The sequence below is a fragment of the Leptodactylus fuscus genome, chromosome 1 (assembly GCF_031893055.1).
Source record: "Leptodactylus fuscus isolate aLepFus1 chromosome 1, aLepFus1.hap2, whole genome shotgun sequence".
In the NCBI taxonomy this organism is placed as follows: domain Eukaryota; kingdom Metazoa; phylum Chordata; class Amphibia; order Anura; family Leptodactylidae; genus Leptodactylus; species Leptodactylus fuscus.
In genome coordinates, this window is record NC_134265.1 from 95,018,867 (window position 1) to 95,041,458 (window position 22,592).

The window sequence follows — 22,592 nt, forward strand, 5'->3', positions numbered from 1 at the left end:
TTCCACCCGTCCTGCGACCTTGGCCCTCTTTACAGCACAACCACTTGAATTTTGCCCAGGGCCACACTTTATCTAAAACCGGCCCTGAATGTGGGATATAGAGCATAATCTTGGACGACAGAGAGACAATAAACTAATCTGGAAGCTTTCATTAATGAATACTCTCGAGCCTGTCAGTATTGGTGAGGCATCAAATGCAAATACAGTTATTTTACACCCATGAATTTATTATTTGCCAATACATTCCCTTAAACAATATGTCTGCCGGGGCTTCTGTCAGTTTAACGTAACAGCGCGTTTCCTCGATCTGCCAAGTCTGCACTACGTTTGTGGTGCCCGGATGTGACTGTGTCCCTCCTGGGCCACCGTAGAGCCGTTACGTGGCACTAGCAGCTAGCTCCCCGGCTGCCTAGAGCGGTGACGCCTCTTTCATAGTGAGGCCCAGACTCCGCCGCCAGCTTCCCGGCCTGTGCTCGCTTGTTTCCCTTCCTTTGGTCACCATGTTTACGATATCGGAGCTTGTAGCCCTGGTCGCCTTCTTCTCCGCCACGGCCTCAGGATACTTTGTGAGCATCGACGCTCACGCTGATGAATGCTACTACGAGCATGTGACGTCGGGGACCAAGATGGGCCTGATCTTTGAAGTGGCAGAAGGGGGATTCCTGGACATCGATGTGGAGGTGAGTATGGACGGCTCCTGTGGGGGAGGCCACCTGAGGACCTCGTAGTAAGCGCCACCTCACCTCCGGCGGCAGGGGGCTGCAGTGTGCGGGAGTGTGCCCGGGATGTCCGATCAGCTGTGATGGTCACCAGAGTCACTGCTGCAGATATACATGAGGGCAGACACAATGACTTGGCTATTAGATTCCGGTTATACTAAAGGCTGCATTGCTGTGTATGGGTTGTGATTGTGCATACAGCTGGGGCTGATAAAGGAGAGCACTAGCTCCTGCCATTGTTCATGTATAGCCTTCATGATCCCTGTAGAAAGGGTTTGGCTCTGCTGTCTGCTAACTAGGACCTCAAATATGTCCTGGCTGTCTGACACAGAAGCTGCCGCACCCCAGGGTGACACCTGGAGTAGTTCATGTGTAGAGCTGCACCTGCCCATGTTTTGCATTCAGCAGGTTAAGTTTCTAATGTTTTTGTGATTGCCAGTGGCATTTATTAGGACATCCTATCCCCCCCTGGGTTCAGGCACATAAGCACCCACTAACAATATAACCTATACAGCAGTCATATGCTTTATGCCAGGTTCACACTATAGTTTGGGTTTGCTTAGGGGCCTGAAAGACAGACCGTCTGCTTTAAAAGCGGTTACCCATAGACCTCATAGACTATAATGGGGTTTGTTGGGGTTGTGTCTGTTTTTATACTAAAAATCTGATTTTAGGCAAAATCTGCAGCAGAGACTTCAACGCAAATGTGAATCCAGCCTTACAGCAGATAATTCAGATTACAGTATATGGAAGAAATAGCATAGCTATAGGGTGTGCAGAGCCCTTTTATATAATATTGGGTTGAGTGTCTCCTTTTTGTGAATGCAACTTTTTCCTATTTAATGTTGGTTCAATGTACGTGGCATACATGCCATGATCCCCAGCTTTCTGTAATGTGTGGTGCCCTCTTCATAATTTGGTTTCCCCTACCATACACTTTAATTGGTTCTTTGCAGCATGTCCCAGTTTACACATAACAGTGTGCTGCTGACAATTTATACAATATTCGTGTTTGTTTTATGTCTGCCAAATGGAAGCGTGTGCTATGGAGTTGAGTTAATGATGTGGCTGATTAGGGAGAGAGCACATAAGGCCACTTTCACACAGTCAGTATTTTGCATGGGTAAGGGGTAATGGAAAGATTTATACTTCTGTGCTTTGGACCCACTTTTAAATTACATATACTGACAATGTAAAAGTGGCCACATTTAGTTTCACATTTAAAGCAATCGCATCTACAGGTACTGCCTGCAATTTGCAGTTGCGTGTGTTTACTTCTAATTGGAAGATGGCACCTGTACTTGCCTTAAAGGGGTTATTCAGCTTCCAAAAATGATATGCAAATAAATCCACAGCCGTGCTAAATACTCACTGTCACTTTGTACAGCCTTTTGGCTTTATTTTACTTGAGACTCATTGTTTCACTGTTGTTTGTATGCAGTAAATCTGTGGACAAACTACATTTCCCATGATGCATCTCCCTGCTCTCCCCTTCAGTGAAATCACAGGCAATAAAATCACTCCCACATCTGAGGTCACATGATGCTCTGATGATTCATTTGAGAGCTCAAACCCCATTCCCCTTCTCCCCTTCTCATTGCAAAAAAATACGTGCAGCAGAAACATTGCAGTTTCCAAAACCGTTGCGGTTTTGGACATAGCAAAATGTCAATTATACCCATGGAAACGCTGATGGTTTTCCTATAGGTATAATAGAAGTAGAAAGTCCGCAGAGGAAGCCTGTACAGACTTTCTGTGAAAAGCGCAATTTTGCTGCATCCCGCTATGTGGCATCTTAAGCCCGGCTCACATCTGCGGAGAGAAAAGCCCTCCACTGCATTTTTGTGTGAAAACCACACAGACCCCATTATAGTCTATGTGATCTGCAGGTTTCCTAAGGTAACCGCTTTTTTTATGCGGTTTAGGTTTCCATATGGGGAGTCCGCTTGGGGACCACCCCGAATGGAAACCTAATTCACATAAAGAAAAAAAAAACAGGAAACCTATGCACAGATGTGAACCAGGTTTTAGCCTCATTGTGAACATATAGGTGAGTTCTGTTAACTATCACACAGCATGAAGCTGCGACAGACAGTGTACAGCAGCCCTATTACAGGGTAGAGTTGGTTTACAGCTATGGTCAGATAAAAGCTGAAAAGCTCTTCTAATTCGCAAAAAAACAAGTAATTCAGTTCCTGTGAGAGTTATGATATGTGGGGGTCAGTAGGGGAGCATGGTGATGGTAAAAAGTGAATTCTTGTATATGCTGGGTGGAAAGTGTAGCTTTAAGGGTGCATTTGCACAGCGCACTTTTGATGTATTATTTAGGCTAAGGCCCCATGGGACGATCCGCAGCACTAAAGCGCTGAGGGAAAAACCGCGGCGGGAACGCATCGTTCTTCCCACAGACTTTCTGTTATAATTATATCTACAGGAAAGCTGCCGGCGTTTCCATAGATATAATTGACATGCTGCAATTTCCGAAACAGTGCTGGTTTTGGAAATCACACTGTGTCAAGTAAAGTTTTAATTCTCATGAATCCCATTCACTTTGCAGTTACTGTAAAATGCTGCGATTTTTCCTGTGGCGTTTTCGGACCATGGGGCTCTGACCTTAATGAGGCTTTTTGTTTTAATTCTTTAAATTCACACACAGACTATACAGACGTCAATAAACGTATGTCATTCAGCAGGGCAAGACAATAGTTAAATAACTTCAATTACAGCTCACACAGCTATATAGCAGGTTTCCACACTCAAAAAGCAGTAAAGGGAGGGAGGGAGCGTAGGCGGTGAATGTTGGGTAAAAGATAGAGGTGGGGGGTGAAGAGGAGAGAAAGGTAAGGTAAGAAGAAAGAGAGAATATTTTAAAAAGATGGGATGGGAGGAGTCAGGGTCTCTCTTTGCTAGCCATGCAGTGCCCCTCAGGGTCTTAAGGTGGTGAGAGCTCGATCCCAAGAACTGGGGTGGTTTATACAACAGTTTGAATAGGGAAGCAGGTCAGAAATGTGCACTCCCGCACCATTGATTTCAGTGAAAGTCACCAGAGATGGCTGAGGACTGTACTTTGGTTATCTCCAGTGGTTCCCATTGAAATGGATAGAGGGTTGGGGACCTGCTCAATTCAAACTGCAAAACACCCCAATTCAAGTGATTGTGGGGGTCCTAAAGGCAGAGAAAGCCTTTACTTTACACTTGCATATATGGAAGTATATAAAAAAAAAAAGTTATGGGTGTCAGAATATGGTGACTTAAAATAAATTTTTATGCAAAGTTTTTGATTTTTTTTTTTAAACTATATAAAGATGCTATTGCCGTAATCTTTACAACTTGCAGAGCATAGGTAACATCTCGTTTTGGCTGCATAGTGAACGCTGTAAAAACAAAACCCGTCATGGACTGGCACAAATGCAGTTTTTCTCTAATTCCGCCACATTCAGGTTTTTTTTTTTCACCTTCCCAGTACATCACATGTTGTGTTAAATTATACCATTGTGAAGTACAGTTTGTATTGCAAAAAATATGCCCTCATATGGCTCTTTGACCAGAAAAATAAGTTATGTCTGTTGGAAGGATGGGAGTAACAAACAAAAATCAAAAAATGACTACAGGTGGAAGGGGTTAAATCTCTGAGCAGTGCCAAGGGGGTTTTTGAGCAGGTTTTAAAGGTGGTTTTTTTTTTTCTTTAAAGAAAATTGTAAAGACCGCTTCTTGTGTTTTAGATCACTGGTCCTGACAATAAAGGTATTTATAAAGGAGACAGAGAGTCCAGTGGGAAGTACACCTTTGCCGCACACATGGATGGAACATACAAATTTTGCTTCAGTAACAGAATGTCAACAATGACTCCGAAGATTGTGATGTTCACTATTGATGTAGGGGAAGCCCCTAAAGGCCAGGACATGGAGACAGAAGGTGAGTTACTTTGTGTTTAATGAAATGAAGTTGACTGCATAGAACAAAGAACATTTATATCCATGAGAGACCTGACATGTGAGTTTGTATCAGCCTTTTCTTCTTTCGTATGGCTTTTGTTTATATACCTTTTATTTTCTAGCATCTTATAGCGCCTTTGAGTTATTTTCTTTCAGGATGCATTTGTCCCCCACTATATATAATTCAGCGAGTATTACCTTATTTAGTTATTAATTCCTATCTGAAAGGTGATGGGTTCCTTTTCTTCAGATGGATCATGTGACCTCATGGCGACTCCTGAGAATAACATATATTTCTAGTTCAAGGAGTTCATCTCATGCAAAAGACCTTTCTGTATAAGATCTCTCACACACACATACTTTGCTAGTGTCTTAACTGTGTTATCAATGAATAGCACACTGATCCTTTATTTTCTTATGGCCCCGTATACTTGCCTGTATATATTAGGCGGCTGTGAGCCCAGGGGCTAGACCGTGCGGATCATGCACAGTACATGGATATCATCAACATTCTGCACCGTTTTCTCAAAGGCCTTTACATGTACATGTTTGAGGTCATGTAGGATACTTTACAAAATATGGACTGTACCCCACAGGCTCTCCATAGCTTAAGATGCTATTACTAGTTACTGCTGATTATAAGACAGCTCCTGTAATAATGAAGGAACACACAGTGCAGCCTCCCTGGCTGTATACTTATGGTCTCTTAGATTATTTAGGAGAATATGAAGAGAAACTAGTCCAACCAGAAACCTAGGTCCACTCAGAGGGGCAATTATATCTAAAATTCAAAGACTAACACAATTCCCTTCATTTGTTCTCATCTCTATAATTCTCCTAGGTGGTGGAGATACATGGGATGGTAGGTCTTCTGCTGATCAAAGTTCTATCTACTGTTTGTGCATATTAACATTGCTATGCAATTCATTTACGTATTTGTGTGTGCAACTTTTTTTTTTTTAATTTTTTTGGCATGGCAGTGAATTGGGGTGATGCAGATAATGAAGGCATTGTTTTGGCTGTAACTCGCCTAACAAGCATTGTGGTGTTCAGGGTTGGCATGCTGTTTGTTGTGTTTCCTTTTAGAAGTATTTTAAATATTAGGTTTAATACAACCCTATGTGGAAAAACTTGAGTCTGGCGAACAGTAACTATGAAGAGTTACTTTTTACATATTAGTCTATGGAGGCAGTTGGAAGAGGCTAGAAGAAAATACACTCAAATAGTTTCTGCTGCTACACTTTGTGCTTTCATCACTGTTTGGTTGTAGATAAGAGGCACAGAATGAGGCAATCCATTAACCACCTGACAGCAGCCTCCTACTCCAGCCTTAAAAAGATATATTACAAAGTTTCTTAATAGGTACTATTCATTTCTGAAAAGTTGTTTATAACTGGTTTTATTAAAGTTAATAATGAATATAACAGACAATATAGTGTGTGTGTGTGTGTGTGTGTGTGTGTGTGTGTGTGTAGCCGAGGAATCTGTGAATCATAATACATTGCTGGATCAAACGTACACAGTATTAGCTATGAAATGAAAGCACCAGCAGCCCTAGAACTGAATTTGACTATAGCCACATCAGATACGTTGTGTGGCAGCAGTTACGGCCGGGCATTTATGACTAATATTGCCAAAGATTGAAAATTTAGTTCAATTATGATTAATGGGCTATTATTTTAGGACACTCTGATTTTTACATTGCCACACCTCCTATTTATATGCTATACCATGCCATCGAATTTTGGTTTCTGTTATTCTCGTATCAGCAATCCTGATTTAATAGTATGCATTGAGTGACATTTCCTTTACCCAGTGGCAGTATGAGACAGGATGACATGGGTGCAAATAATCGATATGATCAAGTTCACAACAATTGAGCAGTCTATTAATTGCCCACTACTAGCAGCATCCCAAGTGGTAGTTGCCAAAATGTGACACTTTACTGTCAGAAATACATACCTCTATGAAGACATGTTATACATTAATTTCTGTAGAGTCAGAATGCCCAAAATATATATTAATAAGCAATCACATTTGGCTTTGTTCACATACTCACAAGTTATTCCTATTGGTTTGCTCTCACAGCAGTAAATGCAGAATTGAGAATTTTAGTCTAAACCATACGTTAGGAAATTGCATTATTAGCTCTTTCTATATATTTCCATTACATAAGTTTTTTTGTGAGAGGACTTACTGAATAGTCTCACTGCAGTGATAAGACTGATGCAATGTGCCAACAGCTTTTTTTTTCTTTTACACAGGCCCTTTGCCTATATTAAAGGGGCTGTTGCTTTCTTCTCCTTTATCAATAATTTATCTTTGGGGCCCCTGCTGATCAGCTACTTGAAAAGGGATGTCTCCTTGTCCTCAGGATAGGTCAACAATTTAAAATTGAGCTGGGCTACCCCAGAGAGGAAGGGGGGGGGGGGGTGAGCTTGCAAACAAAACATTACAGCAGCATGTGGGAGTGAGTTTTTGCCTGTGATTTCATTGCACATTCCTTTATAGAGGTATGTATTTCTGAACAAACTACATTTCCTATGATTCATCTGCCTGCTCTCACTATCTGTGTACCCCTCCCTTCTCCCCTGAATTGGTATTTCAGGTAATAAATTACACCCACATCTGAGGTAACATGCAGTTGTGATGTTTCGTTTGCAAAATCACTTCTCATACACACAGACACAACTGCAAAACTGTGAGCAGCGACTTCGTCTGCGTGTTGTTGGCTCGATGATCTGCCTATATTCAGCAAATTGCCGCGTTGATGATCCGACTGCTTGGCATTTCTGCAGCTGTGAAGCTGGCCTGCCACTGAACTCATTCCTTGCGCTGTGCCTGTGATTATTCCGGCATCTAAGCAGCTCGCTGGGACGCCGTATAATGAGCGTGTTGTTGGCGTCGATGATCCGCCAAATATCATCCAAATCCATTCAGCCGTTTTTTCATGATTGAATAACAAACACCCAAACTTTCACATTTATTATATTAGTAGGAATAGGAATGTTGTCAAGCCTCGTACGATTTTTGTCATTTCTCTCACATTGTTCATTTGGACCGAACATGACTGAATTGTAACTATTATACTATGGGGTCTCTTCTTACAATAGAGAATAATATGCTGAGCCCTAGGGGAGGTGAGCAAACAGAAACTACTACTTGCCTCTCCTCATCTTCGTTGTAACTCCCTTTTCTCTCCTGGTCTTCTGACTGACGTCAAGGACCACTGAGGTTTATGATTTTATGCAAGTATTGCGACGCCGCAAGACCTTTGTGACTGCTGAGGCCTCAGGGTCCCTGATGTCAGAAGACCAGAACAGAATAGGTAGTCGTTCCTGAGCACAGGAGAGGTGAGTAACGCTGTTTGGTTTTTTTTTTGTTTTTTTTCGCTCGCCTCCTTAGGGCCTCCACTTAGTTTTGGTTCTGACCTAATGAAACTGCAGGTGGAACCTCGCAAATATTGTTATAACTGAAATGAAACAACCAACGTGAACAAAATCACATCAGTCATCCAGGTAATCTATCATATAGGAATAGCTGCCTACAGGCTTTTTTTTACATGGTACTAAATAAACCACAAAGAGGCAGGTCGTCTTGTTTCAAGTTAAGGTTAAAAGAAGAGTAATCTCTGTACAATTCCCAGAAAACCCTTTTTAATATCCCACAATTTAGGACACTTATTTTTCAGGGTATGCATTGGGATTTATACTATGCATTAAAGCTGAGCAAGGAAAAATGTTATTGTGTGTCCAACTGCTAATAAATATTGTGTGCTTTCTGATATGAACATCTTGTGTATGTTACGGGATTACTTAGTGCTTTAGTTTGGATGACTGCTCAGTAACTTGCAGTAACCTTGCCCGTTACCTATGACATGCAGTCACTGTTTGATTTCTTAAAGATATATCACAACTTGTTTGTTCACCTGTTGTGCAGCACACCAGAACAAACTGGAAGAGATGATCAATGAACTTGCAGTGGCCATGACAGCTGTGAAGCATGAACAAGAATACATGGAAGTGCGGGAAAGAATACACAGAGCAAGTAAGTTCTCTATAGACATAAAAGACTTTTACCATCAGTACACATGGCAATAAATAAGCTGAATATGCATTTTAGATTTTGTATTGTTATATAAAAAAATATATATTTCTTTCCTTGCAGAAGTATTAGTCATGTTACTAATAGCACCCACTGGTGTTCCAATATGTATAGGTCTGTGCATATCTTAGTTATGCATGACGAGTTGAATACAATAAAGCTTCTGTATGTTTCTGTAAAAGAAGCATGGATATTATTTAGGCTGGCACTGGATTGCTCTCTGCTTCTTCAAGAGGAAACCCATCATAAGCAGCAGCATTTATACAGTGAGGAAAGAGTAAATCTATACGCAGCCAAAAATATATCCCTTTTTGCACTGAGGGTAAAGCTTTAGTATATTCTTCTGAGCATGTAGAATATATATCTTTACAATACATAGCCTCACTAGAAAGACTTGCATAGACCTGCATTTTGCATAGACTTGCATAGACTTGCATTTTGAACACCAGGGGGTGCTATTACAAGTGGATAATATATAGATAGATAGATAATTTTTTTTACTACTCTGCAAACCTCTAAAATCGATATTCAGTTTATTGCCCTTTAGGTGTAATCAAATTTTATTAGAGATATTTCAAAAGGAAATTGACAAGAAAACAAAAACAAATGCAATGAAATAAAACAGAAAAAGGGGATGACACGCCCCGGCTACAGTTGAAGAGGCCATGCAGGGTTATTGCCTTTATATTGATGACACAACCCCTTTAATGTTAGACCTTTGTCGCAGTATAAGGGTAAGTTCACACTGAGTAAACGCTAGCTTATTTTGGAGAGTAAAATTACACTTGTAAATTTTGCTATCCCATTGACTTCAATGATATTTTTTACACGTGTAAAAATACGCCTGTAAAATGTCATTGAAGTTAGTGGGAGTCTTATTTTTACACATGTATTTTTACAAAATTACACGTGCGTTTACTCAGTGTGAATGCACCCTTATTCCATTTACTACTGCCTAGTAATATTTGGGCAGTAACATGACTTATGCATAAGCTCCAGTTTGCACTAACTCTCCTGTCTTCTCTTTACAGTCAACGACAACACGAACAGTAGGGTGGTGCTTTGGTCATTTTTTGAAGCTCTTGTACTCGTTGCTATGACACTGGGACAAATCTACTATCTGAAGAGATTTTTTGAAGTACGACGAGTTGTTTAGGAAGCTGCATCTGTGGGGATTTTCATTTTGCCCTAAGTAATGATCCAATTTTTCCCCCAGATTTTCCCCTTTCTTGTTAACTTGGCCAGACCAACTTTAGAAATTGAATTTTGCAATTTTTCTTTTGGAAATGCTCATTGTAGCACAAGTACACCTCATGCTGCATTTGTTATCTTCAGCAAAGTCCCTTTGAAATCAAACTAAAGTGACATTTTGAGAAGATCTTAGAGCAAGGCCTGTGTTGTGGTACCCGTCCGGATTGGAAGTACATCTAGTTATATTTTTTTCTTTCTTACCACTTTACTCTTTCAATTTTTTTTTCATGAAGACTAAGAGCCAAAGAGGTTCATAAATAAGGTGTCTCAAAATAATCCACACAAATGTAACCTTCCATTTCTGTTCTGAGCAGATGTATTTCTCCTGAATTCCTGGGATAATTGTTGTGCTTTGATATGTATTTTCTAGTTACTCATAAAGCATGTTCTGCTTGTAGGAGAGCCTTTGGGTATGTTAACAAGTGACAGAATTGTTGCAAAAATGTTTATATCCCGGAGTGGTAGTACACTGTCTAAAATGTAGGCCTACTACTAACAACTTGTGGGGGCTAACATCTAGTACAAACCCATAGGAATAGGCAATATGTATCGGTGTTCAACACACTAACGGAAGTGAATGGTTAAAGATCTTGCCTATATGCCAAAATGAACACTATTCAGAAAATGTTATACAATTGTATCACCTTATCGTGCCCTGTATCTTCACTATATATATATATATATATATATATATATATATATATATATATATATATATATATATATGAGAGATTAAGCAGGCTGTTGTCCTGGTTCTCACCCTAGTATTACTTTACCATCCAACAAGGAGCGAGTGGGACTATTACCAAAATAGGTTTGTATACCTATAAGGGATTGATCCTGTATAAGCCCTGGTAAGACTTTGGAAGATGTCCTATGCATTTTTTCGAGATACTTGGAACTCTGACTTGAACAGGGAAAGAGTAGGTACGATTGAAGTGTTGCTACAGGAACAATGTGGTGCAGAACGTTAGCACAGCATGGTGCTGTCACTTGTGAATAAATCGCTTCCATACTTCTGAATAGGGCAGTTTTGTTGGCAAACCTGTGGATATATGCAACCTGCTTTCCCATGAACTGCAGAAATTTCAGCAGCAAATGTGTTGCATGTAAATTGACACTTACATTGGTAAAAGCTCTATTTAAAGATGCCCGGACATGCTATGTTTAGTAACAATTAAAACAATATCTTTGCAATCTTCAAAATATATATTGGTGCTCATTTATAAAAACTAGAGCAGGCAAAAAGTGAAGTTTGTTCATGGTAACCAATTAAAGGGGTTGTCCAGAATTAGAAAAACGGGGGCTTTCTTCCAAAGACATCTCCAAATCTTTTAACTGTTTCTCCATAGGTTGCATGTGGTATTGCAGCTCATTCCCATTCACTTCAGTTGGTGTATTGTTGTGGCACTGTTTTAGGAAGAAACCGCTGTTTGTTTGTTTTAGGGGGTTTTTTTTTGTTTTTTTTTTAGTCCTGGAAACTTATTGAGCTGTTTAACTTCTCTTAGGCTTGGTTCACACATCCGTATGCCATCCCTCTGTTTGAATTCAGTTTGAGACTAAAAAATGGACTGATGCACATACTGATCGTATACTGACACCTTTTTATGTTGAGATAAGGACATTTGGCATACTGATGTGTGAACCACGCATTAGACCGCTTTAACACAAAGTTATGGGTGTACCCTTATTATGGCCAAGTGTTCTGACCTGATTGGGTCTAATGACCTTAACTGGCAGCACCATAGATCTCTATGCTGTTGGCTGGTCAGGGCTCTCGGCTGTACTATGGCTTCAGAAATACCCCATAATATGCAAGTGTAAATCAGACCAGACATTAACAACTGTGTTTAGTTAATGACACCACTTTAGTACTTGTATTGGCTTTGTCATCATCTGCTATGCAACAAAGGTGATTTTAATATTGTCTTTGCCGTGTGAAAAGTAAATAACTGTAAAAGGTTGTCACATTCTATCTATTCTGTCTTATCCTCTTTCCAGTCTATAAGACATTTTAGAAAATGAAACTACCATTTTTAATAGTCTTCTTCCAATAAATGGTTTGTGGAGGTCTGAAACTTTATTGTAAGATTAGTGTGTTTTAGTGATGTTGGTGTATTCCATTATATCACTTTTTAATGATTACCAGCAGTAGAGCTGGTCATTTATGAGACTGGCTGAGATCAGGCCAGATGCACTTAGGGTGGCACTTAAAATACATGCTATTTATTTGGAATATGATATCAGGCATATTAAAGGGGTTTACCAGGCTAAAAATATTTAAAACCTATGCTAAGGATCAGATTGGTGGGAGTCTGACACCTGGTATTCCCACTGTCCTGCTGTTGCAGCTAGTACATAGATAATGGAGCAAGAAGATGACAGAGCTGTTCTCTGTGTAGTGGCCAAACCAAGTTACTACAGCTTAGCTCTCAGTCAAGCTAAAGGGAACTGACCTGCAGTACCTGGTTTGGCCACTACAAAGGGAACACTGCTGCTGCTGATCAGTGGAGGTGTTGGGACCCCATGGATTCAGTAATGATGACCTATAATTAAGAGAGGTTATCTATATTTTAGCCTGGAAAATCACTTAAAGTCACTTAATCAGTTCTTAGTTTTCCATGACTGTCGCAGTTGGAGGAATATTAGCAACCCCAAGATATACTAGAATATATACAGATTCTATGAAAATCAACCAGGCAGTGTAACAAAATAGCTACAGTATAGTACTGTATAATAAATAAACTTAATAAATATTGCTTGGCTGCAGCAACTTTATAAGGATGGAAGTGTTACATCTTCTAAACTACCACCAGAGGGCACTCATATGTTAACACAGGAGTACGGGTACAGGGCAAACTTGTGTCTCAAAATTGTACTCTGGAAAGAGGATGATGGTATGGAGCTGATACATAGCAGATAACACATTAGTCCCACAATTTATATAAAGCCACCTCTTAATATGACTAAGCACATCAGCAGACTCCAGATGAACATGCCACCATAGTCTATAATGTATTTTAACATACTTGTTTCACAATTGCATATACCGCCATGTGATGTATACTTCTTTGGGAAGCATTGTTCTGTGTGTAGTGTCTCAGCTGAAATTATACTACTGTATTCTAGGAAGCTTGGAGAAATACCCTGATATTTTAATGCCACCCCTGCTTTAAATTTCTGTTTATACTTTTTCATTGCTTCAGTTCAGTTTAGTTACACTGGGAAATACTTACCATCGTGTTTGTTTCTACAAGACATCCAGCTATCTCTCAACTGTTTGTGGTTTAGATAATGGGATAATCGATTGGCTTCTGGTGTTGGTGCGGATCAGGGTTAAGTAGTGAATTATGTAAATTACTTGCTTGTTTTTTGGTTTTTTTTTGTCTTCTTTGTCTTTCTTCCTCTGGACGCAGAAGGAATCTTTATGAGCAACAAAACTGTTTTGTACAATTGTTTTCTTATGGGTTTCCATGTTTAAAGAATATTTTCCACACTGGGTTCAACTTCTCGCACAGCAGGTTTCTAAGAATGATCTAGTATCTTTGTTAGGACTGTTGCTTGCCAATTTGTTGTTTTTGAATTTCACTTTCAAACTTACTTCAAAGATGTACATTTAAGAAGAGAATGCTTGTCTAAATATTACCCAGGTTCAGTGAAAAATAAAACCTTGTTTAACAAAATGGCGTCTTAATTTTTGCTTTTTCTTTGTAAATTTTCCTAATTTATTAGACTCCTATTCAGTTGCTATTGCATTTTTTTTTTTTACACGGTTTATCGAGCAAAATGCAGGAGGGTACAGAAGAGATGCGAGGACAAAACTTGTCTGAAATGCATAAACTGGTGCTACACTGGCTTTTTATGATGTTTTTTTGTAAAAAGTAAATAGTGGTTTTATACTACCAACATTGGTTGCAAGCCCACAACTCATTCCTTGGACCTATCTATCCTATCTATGACCTATATATCCTAAGGTCATCAAAATGAGATAAATGGGAGGGTGTTGTGGTTTGAGGGTTTCCATCATTTCTGTGGCAGGGCCTGTCCCTCTGTGTCATTCTTTGGTCCCAGCTCATAACACTGATGTAGTCATCTATTGTACAAGACTGTTAAGGTCTAACTCGCGAACTGACATTGATAAAAAAAATGGTGCGGGCATGTGCAGTAGTAGTAGCAGCATGCTAATGCGCATGCACCCGTGCCATTTTTTATCATGGCAGTTTGCGAGCGCTGGAGGAAGACGGGATCTGAAGACATCGCTGGAAGAGGAGGCGTGGCTGAAGATAACATCGGACCCTGAATGCCCGCCCACCGTGCACGATAGATAAGTTTAACATATTCTTTTTTAGGGTTTTATTATAAAACGGGGGGGGGGGTTAGTTTAATATTATTTTAGCGGTGCCTGAATAGCCTTTTTAAAGGCTATACATGCATATGTGGGGCTCTATGGTACAGTTCTTTCAGCTGTCTCTTCTCTGCACGTGACAGTCATCTTTTGTTCATCAGGTCAGCTATTAGAATCTTTCCATCTCTGAAGCAGGAGGTGAACCAGTGACTACGTTTTTCATCTTAATGGATTTGTACTGATGGACTGTGCACTGGTTGAAATCCCAGTTGTGCCACCACACAGGACTGCAGTCCAACTGCCCCGAATTGTTTCTGTAGAATCTCCTGGGAGATGTCTATAGTGTCATCTTCTCGCCAGTGTTCACCCTCCAGGATTGCTCTCTGTCTCTCAATGAGTTTTCTAGGAGATGTAGAGGCAAGTATAGAAAGGTCTGTTGGTTCTTCAGCTTCACTGTGCTCGGAGCTGGACAACATCTGGTCGGGTTTGGTGACTGGAGATACAGGAGATGTAGAGGCAGGTATATAAATGTCGGTTCTCCGGCATTACTTTGCTCGAAGCTGTCCAACTTGTGGTCAGGTTTGCTGGCTGGAGAGAAAGAAAATATAAATTAGCAGACACACAAAAAATATGAACATTATTCACTAGAAGAGGGATCAGCAACCACCAGGCCTGAAAATCATTTATGTGAATGTTCTCTAAATTTAATGTAAGAAGACCAAACTGACCAAAGGTGACTGATCTGCTATGTTCCATGTGGGAATTTTTAGGGGCTTTATTTTTGACAGAGTTAGGGGACTGGATTAGGGAAATTTGCAGCTGTCACCACAAGAGTTGGCCCTAGTTTTATTCTTTGTAAGTTGGGTCTACACTATAATGACTACTGTGTTACACCGGCCGAGCACAGAATAGAGGCCATGTATAGTGGTTATATGAGGAGTCTTACCTGATTTATGGACTACAACTTCCAGCAGCTCTTCAGTGTCTTGTTTTGGAGCTTTCTTTTTAGTCCTGAGAAGTAAAAAAAGAGAAAAGAATATACAATGAATCCACGCAATGTTCTGCGCTCAATATTTATTACTGCAGTAAAATCCAACAGTTAAAATTTTGTCAACTGGTGAAAAATTTGTCAAAATTTTGGACCTTCTGGCATATAAAATGTAATATCAGTAACTTACCAGATATAAACAACCAGTCCAATCCCAAGAAATGTCAGTAATACCACTACAAGTGCGACAACTATAATGATCAGAGTTACATTGAATTCTATGGGAAAAGAACAATGAGAAATCTGCATTAATAGTCAAGCTTAGTTTCTCATCTGCTGCAGAAACCCTTATTAACCCCTTCAAGACCAAGCCTAAAAATACCTAGATGACCAGGCCTCATTTTTTAAATCTGATGTGTCACTTTAGGTGGTAATAACTGTGAGATGCATTGACTTATCATGGTGATTCTGAGATTGTTTTTTTGCGACACATTGTTCTTCGTGTCAGTGGTACATTTTGGTCAATATATTTTGTCTTTCATTATGAAAAAATGCAATTATCAAACTTTGAAATTGCATGCCTTTCATGTACAATGTCATACTACCCAAATTACTTCATAAATTTAATTTACCATATTTCTGCTTTATATTGGCATCAAACTTTAATTGCCCTTTCATTTTTTTCAGATATTATAAGGCTTAAAAGTCAAGCAGTAATTTTCCAAATTAAGAATATTTCCAACACACATTTTTCAAGGGACCAGTTCAGTTCTGAAGGGGTCTTGAAAGGCCTCTCTAATAGAAACCACCATAAATCACCCCATTCTAAAAAAAAACTTCACTCCTGGAAGAATTCATAACTGCATTTAGGAAGTTTCTTAACCCTTTCAGCATTTCAAGGCAATTAAAACAAAATAGAGGTCAAATTTACAATTTAAATTTTTTTTTCACCAATATATTCATTTAGCCCTAGAACTTACACATTCACAACGGGTTAAAGGAGAAAACGCATTTTACATTCTATTAAGCAATTTCCCCCAGCATGAAACTGTCCCATGTGAGAATGTTAAATGATGTATGGGCACACTAAGGTCCAGAACAGAAGGAGTGCTATTGGGATTTTGGAGGGCAGAGTTTGCTGGAATCTGTTTCAGGCACCATGTTGCATTTGGAGAGCCCCTGAAGTGCCAGAACAGTGGAAACCCCCCAAATGACACCATTTCGAAAACTATACCCCTCAAGGAATGTATCCAAGGGTATAGTGAGCACTTTGACCCTACAGGTGTTTCAGAGATTTTTTTTATTATTTTTTTTACCATTGCGACATGAAAATTTTAAATTATTTTTTTTCTAATATAATGTCACTTTAGCCCCCAATTTTTCCTCTTCAAAAGGGGTTAAAGGAGAAATTGCAACATATTGCTACAAAATTTCTACTGAATGCAACAATACCCCATATGTTCTGGTATACTGATATACAAACACATGGCAGTGCTCAGAACGGAAAGAGCGCTACTTGGGTTTGGGAGGCCAGATTTTGCTGGAATCATTATCAGGCACCATATCCCATTTGCAGAGCCCTCAAGGTGCCCAAATAGTAGAAACCTCCAAATTGTGACCTCATTTTAGAAACTAGACCCCTTGAGGTATTCATTGAGGGGTATAGTGAGTATTTTGACCCCATAGGGGTCATTTTTTTTACACAAGTGTCATTTTAAAGGCAGTTTTTTCCTAGAACGCATGAAAATGAAGAAAAACACCCCAAAATAGATGACCCCATTTCTCCTGTGTTCAAAAATGTACACTTTGTGGCCTTAATCCTATGTACGGACGCACAGTAGGGCCCAAAAAGATGGGAGCACCAACTGGGTTTCAAGACACAATTTTTGCTTCAAAATGTTTCAGGCCCATTGCACATTCAAACAAGATTTGAGTTACCAAAACAATTGAAATCCCCCATAAATGACCCCATTTTATAAACTAGACCCCCTAAGGTATTCATTGATGGGTATAGTGAGTATTTTGACCCTATAGCCATTTCACAGATTTTAATAACCTTGGGATGTGTAGGTTAAAAATTACTAAAATGTCCCTTCTCCCTATCTCCAAAGTTTTCATTTTCACAAGGGGTTAAAGAGAACCCCCCCCCCCCCCCCGCAGTTTGTTACACAATTGCTCATGAACACGGCAATACCCCATATGTGGCCATAATCTGCTGTATGGGTACATGGTGGGGCTCAGAATGGAAAGAGGGCTATTTGGCTTTTGGAGGGCAGATGTTGCTGGAATAGTTTTCAGGTGCCATGTCGCATTAGCTGGGCCCCTAAAGTATCAATACAATGGAAACCCCTCAAATGTGACCCCATTTTAAAAACTACACCCATCAAGGAATGTATCAAGGTATTATCATTTTGAGCCTAAAAATGCTTCCCAAAAATTAATGTACAAATTGAAATTTTTAAGAAATGGCAAGAAATATGCCATTTCAGTGCCCAATACGTTGCACCCACTTTGTGTTGTCAGAGACCTGCACTCCTAAAACTATTAATTGGGCCATCTCAAGGGGCAAAAAATTATATATATGGTTGTAAACTGCTGCTTGTACACACAGCAGGGAAGGAGCACTGCGCTTTTTAGCTTTTGGGGTACAGATTTAGAGGGACTTTCTGGGCACCATGTTGTTTTTGTAGAGCCCTGGAGGCAACAGTAAACTGGAATTCCCCAATAAGTGAGCCATTTTGTAGGGGCATTTTTAGGGTCTCTGCAAATGTGACATGGTGTCCAAAAATGAAGAATCTAAATCTGCACTACAAAAGCACATATTGCTCCTTCACATCTGTGCCCTGCTGCGTATCCAAATGGCAGTGTATGTCCACATGTATGACACTGGTGTACCCCAGATAACGTACGTAATGCCATATGTGGTTAGAGATGGATGTTTGGCACAGCTGGGCACAGAAGGGAAGGGGTGCTATTTTGGTTTTTGGAGCACAGTTTGGTTTTGGGACGTCATGCCACTTTTGTAAAGCCCCTGAATTGCCAATAAATTGGAATCCGCAGACATGTCACTCCGTTTTGGACACTACCCCACTGATGAGACTTCTCAAGTGGCATAGCGAGCATTTTTAACCCATGAGTGTTGAATTTATTTAGTTTCCAGAAATGAAATCGCAGTTGATAATGAGAAGTTAAAAATGAGATTTTTCCAGAGTTTGATATGTTTTGCCCAACTTATGTCAGCAGAAACACTCCAAAAACTGTTAAGCGGGTATCCCGGGCGCAACAGCTTTTAGAGCGTTCATCTCTGATACAAGTCGGGCACAAAATATTAGGCACTGAAATGACGGATTCCTGGAAAAATTGTCATTTTTACCTTTCACAATCAGCTTCGATAAGTTATAGCAACACTTGGGGGTTAAAAATGCTCTCTGTACCCCTGGATAAATCCTTCAGGGGTGTAGTTTCCAAAATAAGGTGTCATATCAGGGGATTCTACTTTACTGGCGTTTCAGCTCTGCAAAAGTGTCATGGTGTCCAAAAACCAAACCGTCTGTGCTCCAAAAACCAAACAACCCTTCTTCCGTTCTGTGTCCGGCTGTGCCGTAATATCAGTTTATACCCACATATGACATTACGTAAGTTATCCCAGGTACACCAGTGTCATACACATGGCATAAACTGCAGAAGGGAAGGAGCGTGATGCGGCTTTTGGAGTACAGTGTCAGGTACCAGAAAAGTGGATTCCCCAAAGGAGTGACCCCATTTTGAAAATGCACCCCTCAAAGAATTTATCAGGGGGTGTAGTGAGTATTAGTATCCCAGACGTGGCTGCACAGCGGATGGCAAAGAGGGAATATGTAAGCTGTGCGGAGTACATTGCTAACACCAAATTCCCTACTATGTCCCAGTAGCTCCTATGATTGGGTAAGTCACTCTGGGGTCACTTCTGGTGTCTTTTCCCTCATAAGCTGTAAATCTGGGGTGTCTGCTAACATTAGCTCACACAGCTTGTATATTCCCTTCCTGCCACAGCCAATTGTGTTCTAATAATTTGGTGATTTTTTTTTTTTGTCTTCACATTGCTAGATGCTATATTTTCTTTATTTTTCTTGTGACGTGGCCATATAAGGGCTTATTGTTTGTGGGATGCGATGCATTTTGTAATGACACCATTTTTGGAGCCTACAACTAATTGCAGGGGTCCCCAACCACCGGTCCGCGGACCAATACCAGCCTGCGGGGCATGTTGCACCGGTCCGTGTATCAGCGGTGAGGAGTCAGCAGCTACTGTGGTTGAACCAGGACCCGCCAGCCCGCTCCACAACACTGACGCTTGGTTGTTGCTCATCAGGATAAGGTGAGCAAAGTGTGGGGTTGAGCCGGGACCCGCTGTATGTCCGGGATTCTAGTACTATGCAAGACATGCAGCGGGTCTTGGCTCCACCCCGCACTCGCCTACCAAACTTTGGGCAACTACATTACACGTCACTTGTCCCTGTGATGTGTAATGTAGCTGTAGTGAGGCTGTAGTGAAGTTAATAGCAGCATTAGGAGTGATATCTGTCATCAGTATTCATCTTCATAACCTGCAATGTCGGTTAGTTTGCACGTTCTCTTGTGTTTTCATATGTACATGATTCTAATCTACACCCCCATGATTAACCCTGCCCCCAACCACACCCAGGTCTGGTCTTAAGGAAACTTCATACTCCAGCAGGAGCAGTGCAAGAGCTGGGGGCGGCCTTTGTACCCACATGTGTTGGTTGCCCATGCCTGGAAGCAAAGCTGCTTTTCAGTCGGCTTTTTCGTCTCTTGTCCTAGGGCGCGTTGCCTGCAAAGATGTTCAGCCTGTGATGCCCTGGAAACTGGTCTGCAAGTTACTAGCTGTGGCCTCCAGCCCGGCGGGAGGCCCAGATACTATGGAAATGAAGCCTACTATTACTAAAAGTAAAAAGCCGCAACGCTGGTGGCCACCACACCCACTGCAGCTGCTAAGAGTGATAGCGGTAAGACTGAGAATACTAGGATTTTGCAAGGACTAAAGAGTGCAAGAGAGAAAGCGAATGTAAAAGAAGCAAGTGTGCAGTGTAAAAAGTGAATGTAAAAATGGCATAGAGGAGAGTGACCCCTGCTGGTGGAAGTGAGGAAAAGCAAAAGCCTAGAGCACCTGGTATTCCCAGGCGGTCTCCCATCCAAGTACTAACCAGACCCGACCCTGCTTAGCTTCCGAGATCAGACGTGTTCAGGGTGTTGTGGCCGTAGGCAGAGACAGGCTTCTCACTTACTCCTCTTCTACTTTGCAGCCTGGCTGCTGGCAGCTCTTTGCACTACTTCACGCTAGACCTTTTTCTTCACTTTTTGCCTTCTCTTAAGGGAACTTCATACTCCAACAGGAGCAGTGCAAGAGCTGGGGGCGGCCCTTATCCCCTTAGCGACCCTTGACGTAACTGTACGTCATGGGTCGCATGGGGATGTATGGAGCGAGCTCACACGCTGAGCTCGCTCCATACACGGCAGATGCCGGCTGTATAATACAGCCAGGACCTGCCACTAACAGCAGCGGTCGGTGCCCGAGCCGATCGCTGCTGTTAACCCTTTACACACTGCGGTCAAACGCGACCGCAGCGTGTAAACAGCGCAGGCGGCATGGGCGCCGCCATGTTTCGCCGATCGCCGCCCTCCTGAACGTCACATGAGGGCGGTGATCGGTTGCTATGACAGCCGGAAGCCTATTGAAGGCTTCCAGGCTTGTATCTGCACTAGATCTATTAGACGATGCCAGAGGCATCGTCTAATAGAAGTGCTGCGATTCTGCTATTCACTGCAGTACTGTAGTATTGCAGTGAATAGTATGAGCGATCAGACTCCCTAGGTTTCAAGGTACCTAAGGGGTCTGATCATAAATGTAACAGAAGAAAAAAAAAAGTTTTTAAAAGTATTAAAAAAATAAAAAAAATATAAAAGTTCAAATCACCCCCCTTTCCCTAGATCAGCTATAAAAGTAATTAAAGAACATTAAACATAAACATATTAGGTATCCCTGCGCTCCAAAATGCCTGAACTATTAGAATATTAAAACATTTATCCCGTACTGCGAACGGCGTAGCGGCAAAAAAAATAAAAACAGCCAAAAAGCGTTTTTTTCAACACTTTGCCTCCTATAAAAAATTGAATAAAAAGTGATCAAACCATCGGATCTTTCCCCAAATGGTATCAATAGAAACGTCATCTTGTCCCGCATAAAAAGACACCACAACCAGCTCCATACATGGAAATATAAAAAAGTTACAGGTGTTAGAACATGATGACACAAATTTTTTTTCTATTTTGCAAAGTTTATCATTTTTTTAAAAGTATCAAAAAATTTCAAATACTATATAAATTTGGTATCACCGCGTTTGTACTGACACGTAGAACACAGGTAACATGTCATTTGTACCAAACAGTGAATGCTGTAAAAATTAAACCCATAAGAAAATGGCGCAAATGCATTTTTTCTCCAATTGCGCCTCATTCTGAATTTTTTTCCAGCTTCCCAGTACATTGCACAGCATATTGAATGGTGCCATTACAAAGTACAATTTGTCCCGCAAACAATAAGCTATCATGTGACTCTGTGAACTGAAAAATGAAAAAGTTATGGCTCTTGAAATGTGAGGAGGGAAAAACGAAAATGCGAAACCAAAAAATGGCCTGGTCCTTAAGGGGTTAAACCCACAGGTGTTGTTCAGCAACCAGTCACAGGCCGCAGCCGCCCTCTTTCAAAAGGGCTGGGCGCAAGGTCTGCGCAGGGCTAAGAAACCATCCCGGGGGTGAAAGAAAGAGCAAGCTGGACCAGAGCCCATTGTCCAGTAGTCGGCTAAGGAAGAAGTTGAGATGGTTGCCCGTGCCTGGAAGCGAAGCTGCTTTTCAGTCAGCTTCTCTTTTCTTAGGGCGCGTTGTCTGCAAAGATGTTCAGCCTGTGTTGCCCTGTAAATTGGTCTGCAGGTTACTAGCTATGGCTTCCAGCCCGGCGGGAGGCCCAGATACTATGGAAATGAAGCCTGCTATTATTAAAAGTAAAAAGCCACAACGCACCAGCTGCGGCTGCTAGGAGTGATAGCGGTAAGACTGAGAATACTAGGATTTTGCAAGGCCTAAAGAGTGCAAGAGAGAAAGCGAATGTAAAAGAAGCAAGTGTGCAGTGTAAAAAGTGAATGTAAAAATGGCATAGAGGAGAGTGACCCCTGCTGGTGGAAGTGAGGAAAAGC

General features: G+C 40.9%; 1 protein-coding gene and 1 pseudogene across 2 annotated transcripts; one reads left to right on the top strand and one right to left on the bottom strand.

Moving 5' to 3' along the window:
* The first annotated feature begins 377 nt into the window (after positions 1-377).
* On the top strand, positions 378-13,692 carry TMED2 (transmembrane p24 trafficking protein 2). Of its 2 annotated transcripts, XM_075274331.1 has the most exons (5): positions 378-680; positions 4,442-4,634; positions 5,496-5,516; positions 8,594-8,701; positions 9,790-13,692. In XM_075274331.1, the coding sequence occupies exons 1-5, from the start codon at positions 501-503 to the stop codon at positions 9,912-9,914; spliced, it is 627 nt and encodes a 208-aa protein (XP_075130432.1). In that variant the 5' UTR covers positions 378-500; the 3' UTR covers positions 9,915-13,692. The 2 variants fall into 2 exon arrangements, with proteins under 2 accessions (XP_075130432.1, XP_075130442.1); XM_075274341.1 differs by lacking the exon at positions 5,496-5,516 and having other exon boundaries at positions 384-680.
* A 6,805-nt stretch (positions 13,693-20,497) lies between these two features.
* Positions 20,498-20,606, bottom strand: LOC142190559 (5S ribosomal RNA; annotated as a pseudogene).
* Positions 20,607-22,592: the final 1,986 nt, after the last annotated feature.

Excerpts from the sequence above, each read along its gene's own strand:
- TMED2 (XM_075274331.1), top strand. The coding sequence starts at position 501 with ATGTTTACGATATCGGAGCTTGTAGCCCTGGTCGCCTTCTTCTCCGCC. Across the intron at positions 5,517-8,593 it reads TGGTGGAGATACATGGGATG|CACACCAGAACAAACTGGAA; the intron begins GTAGGTCTTCTG and ends CCTGTTGTGCAG. Across the intron at positions 8,702-9,789 it reads GGAAAGAATACACAGAGCAA|TCAACGACAACACGAACAGT; the intron begins GTAAGTTCTCTA and ends TTCTCTTTACAG.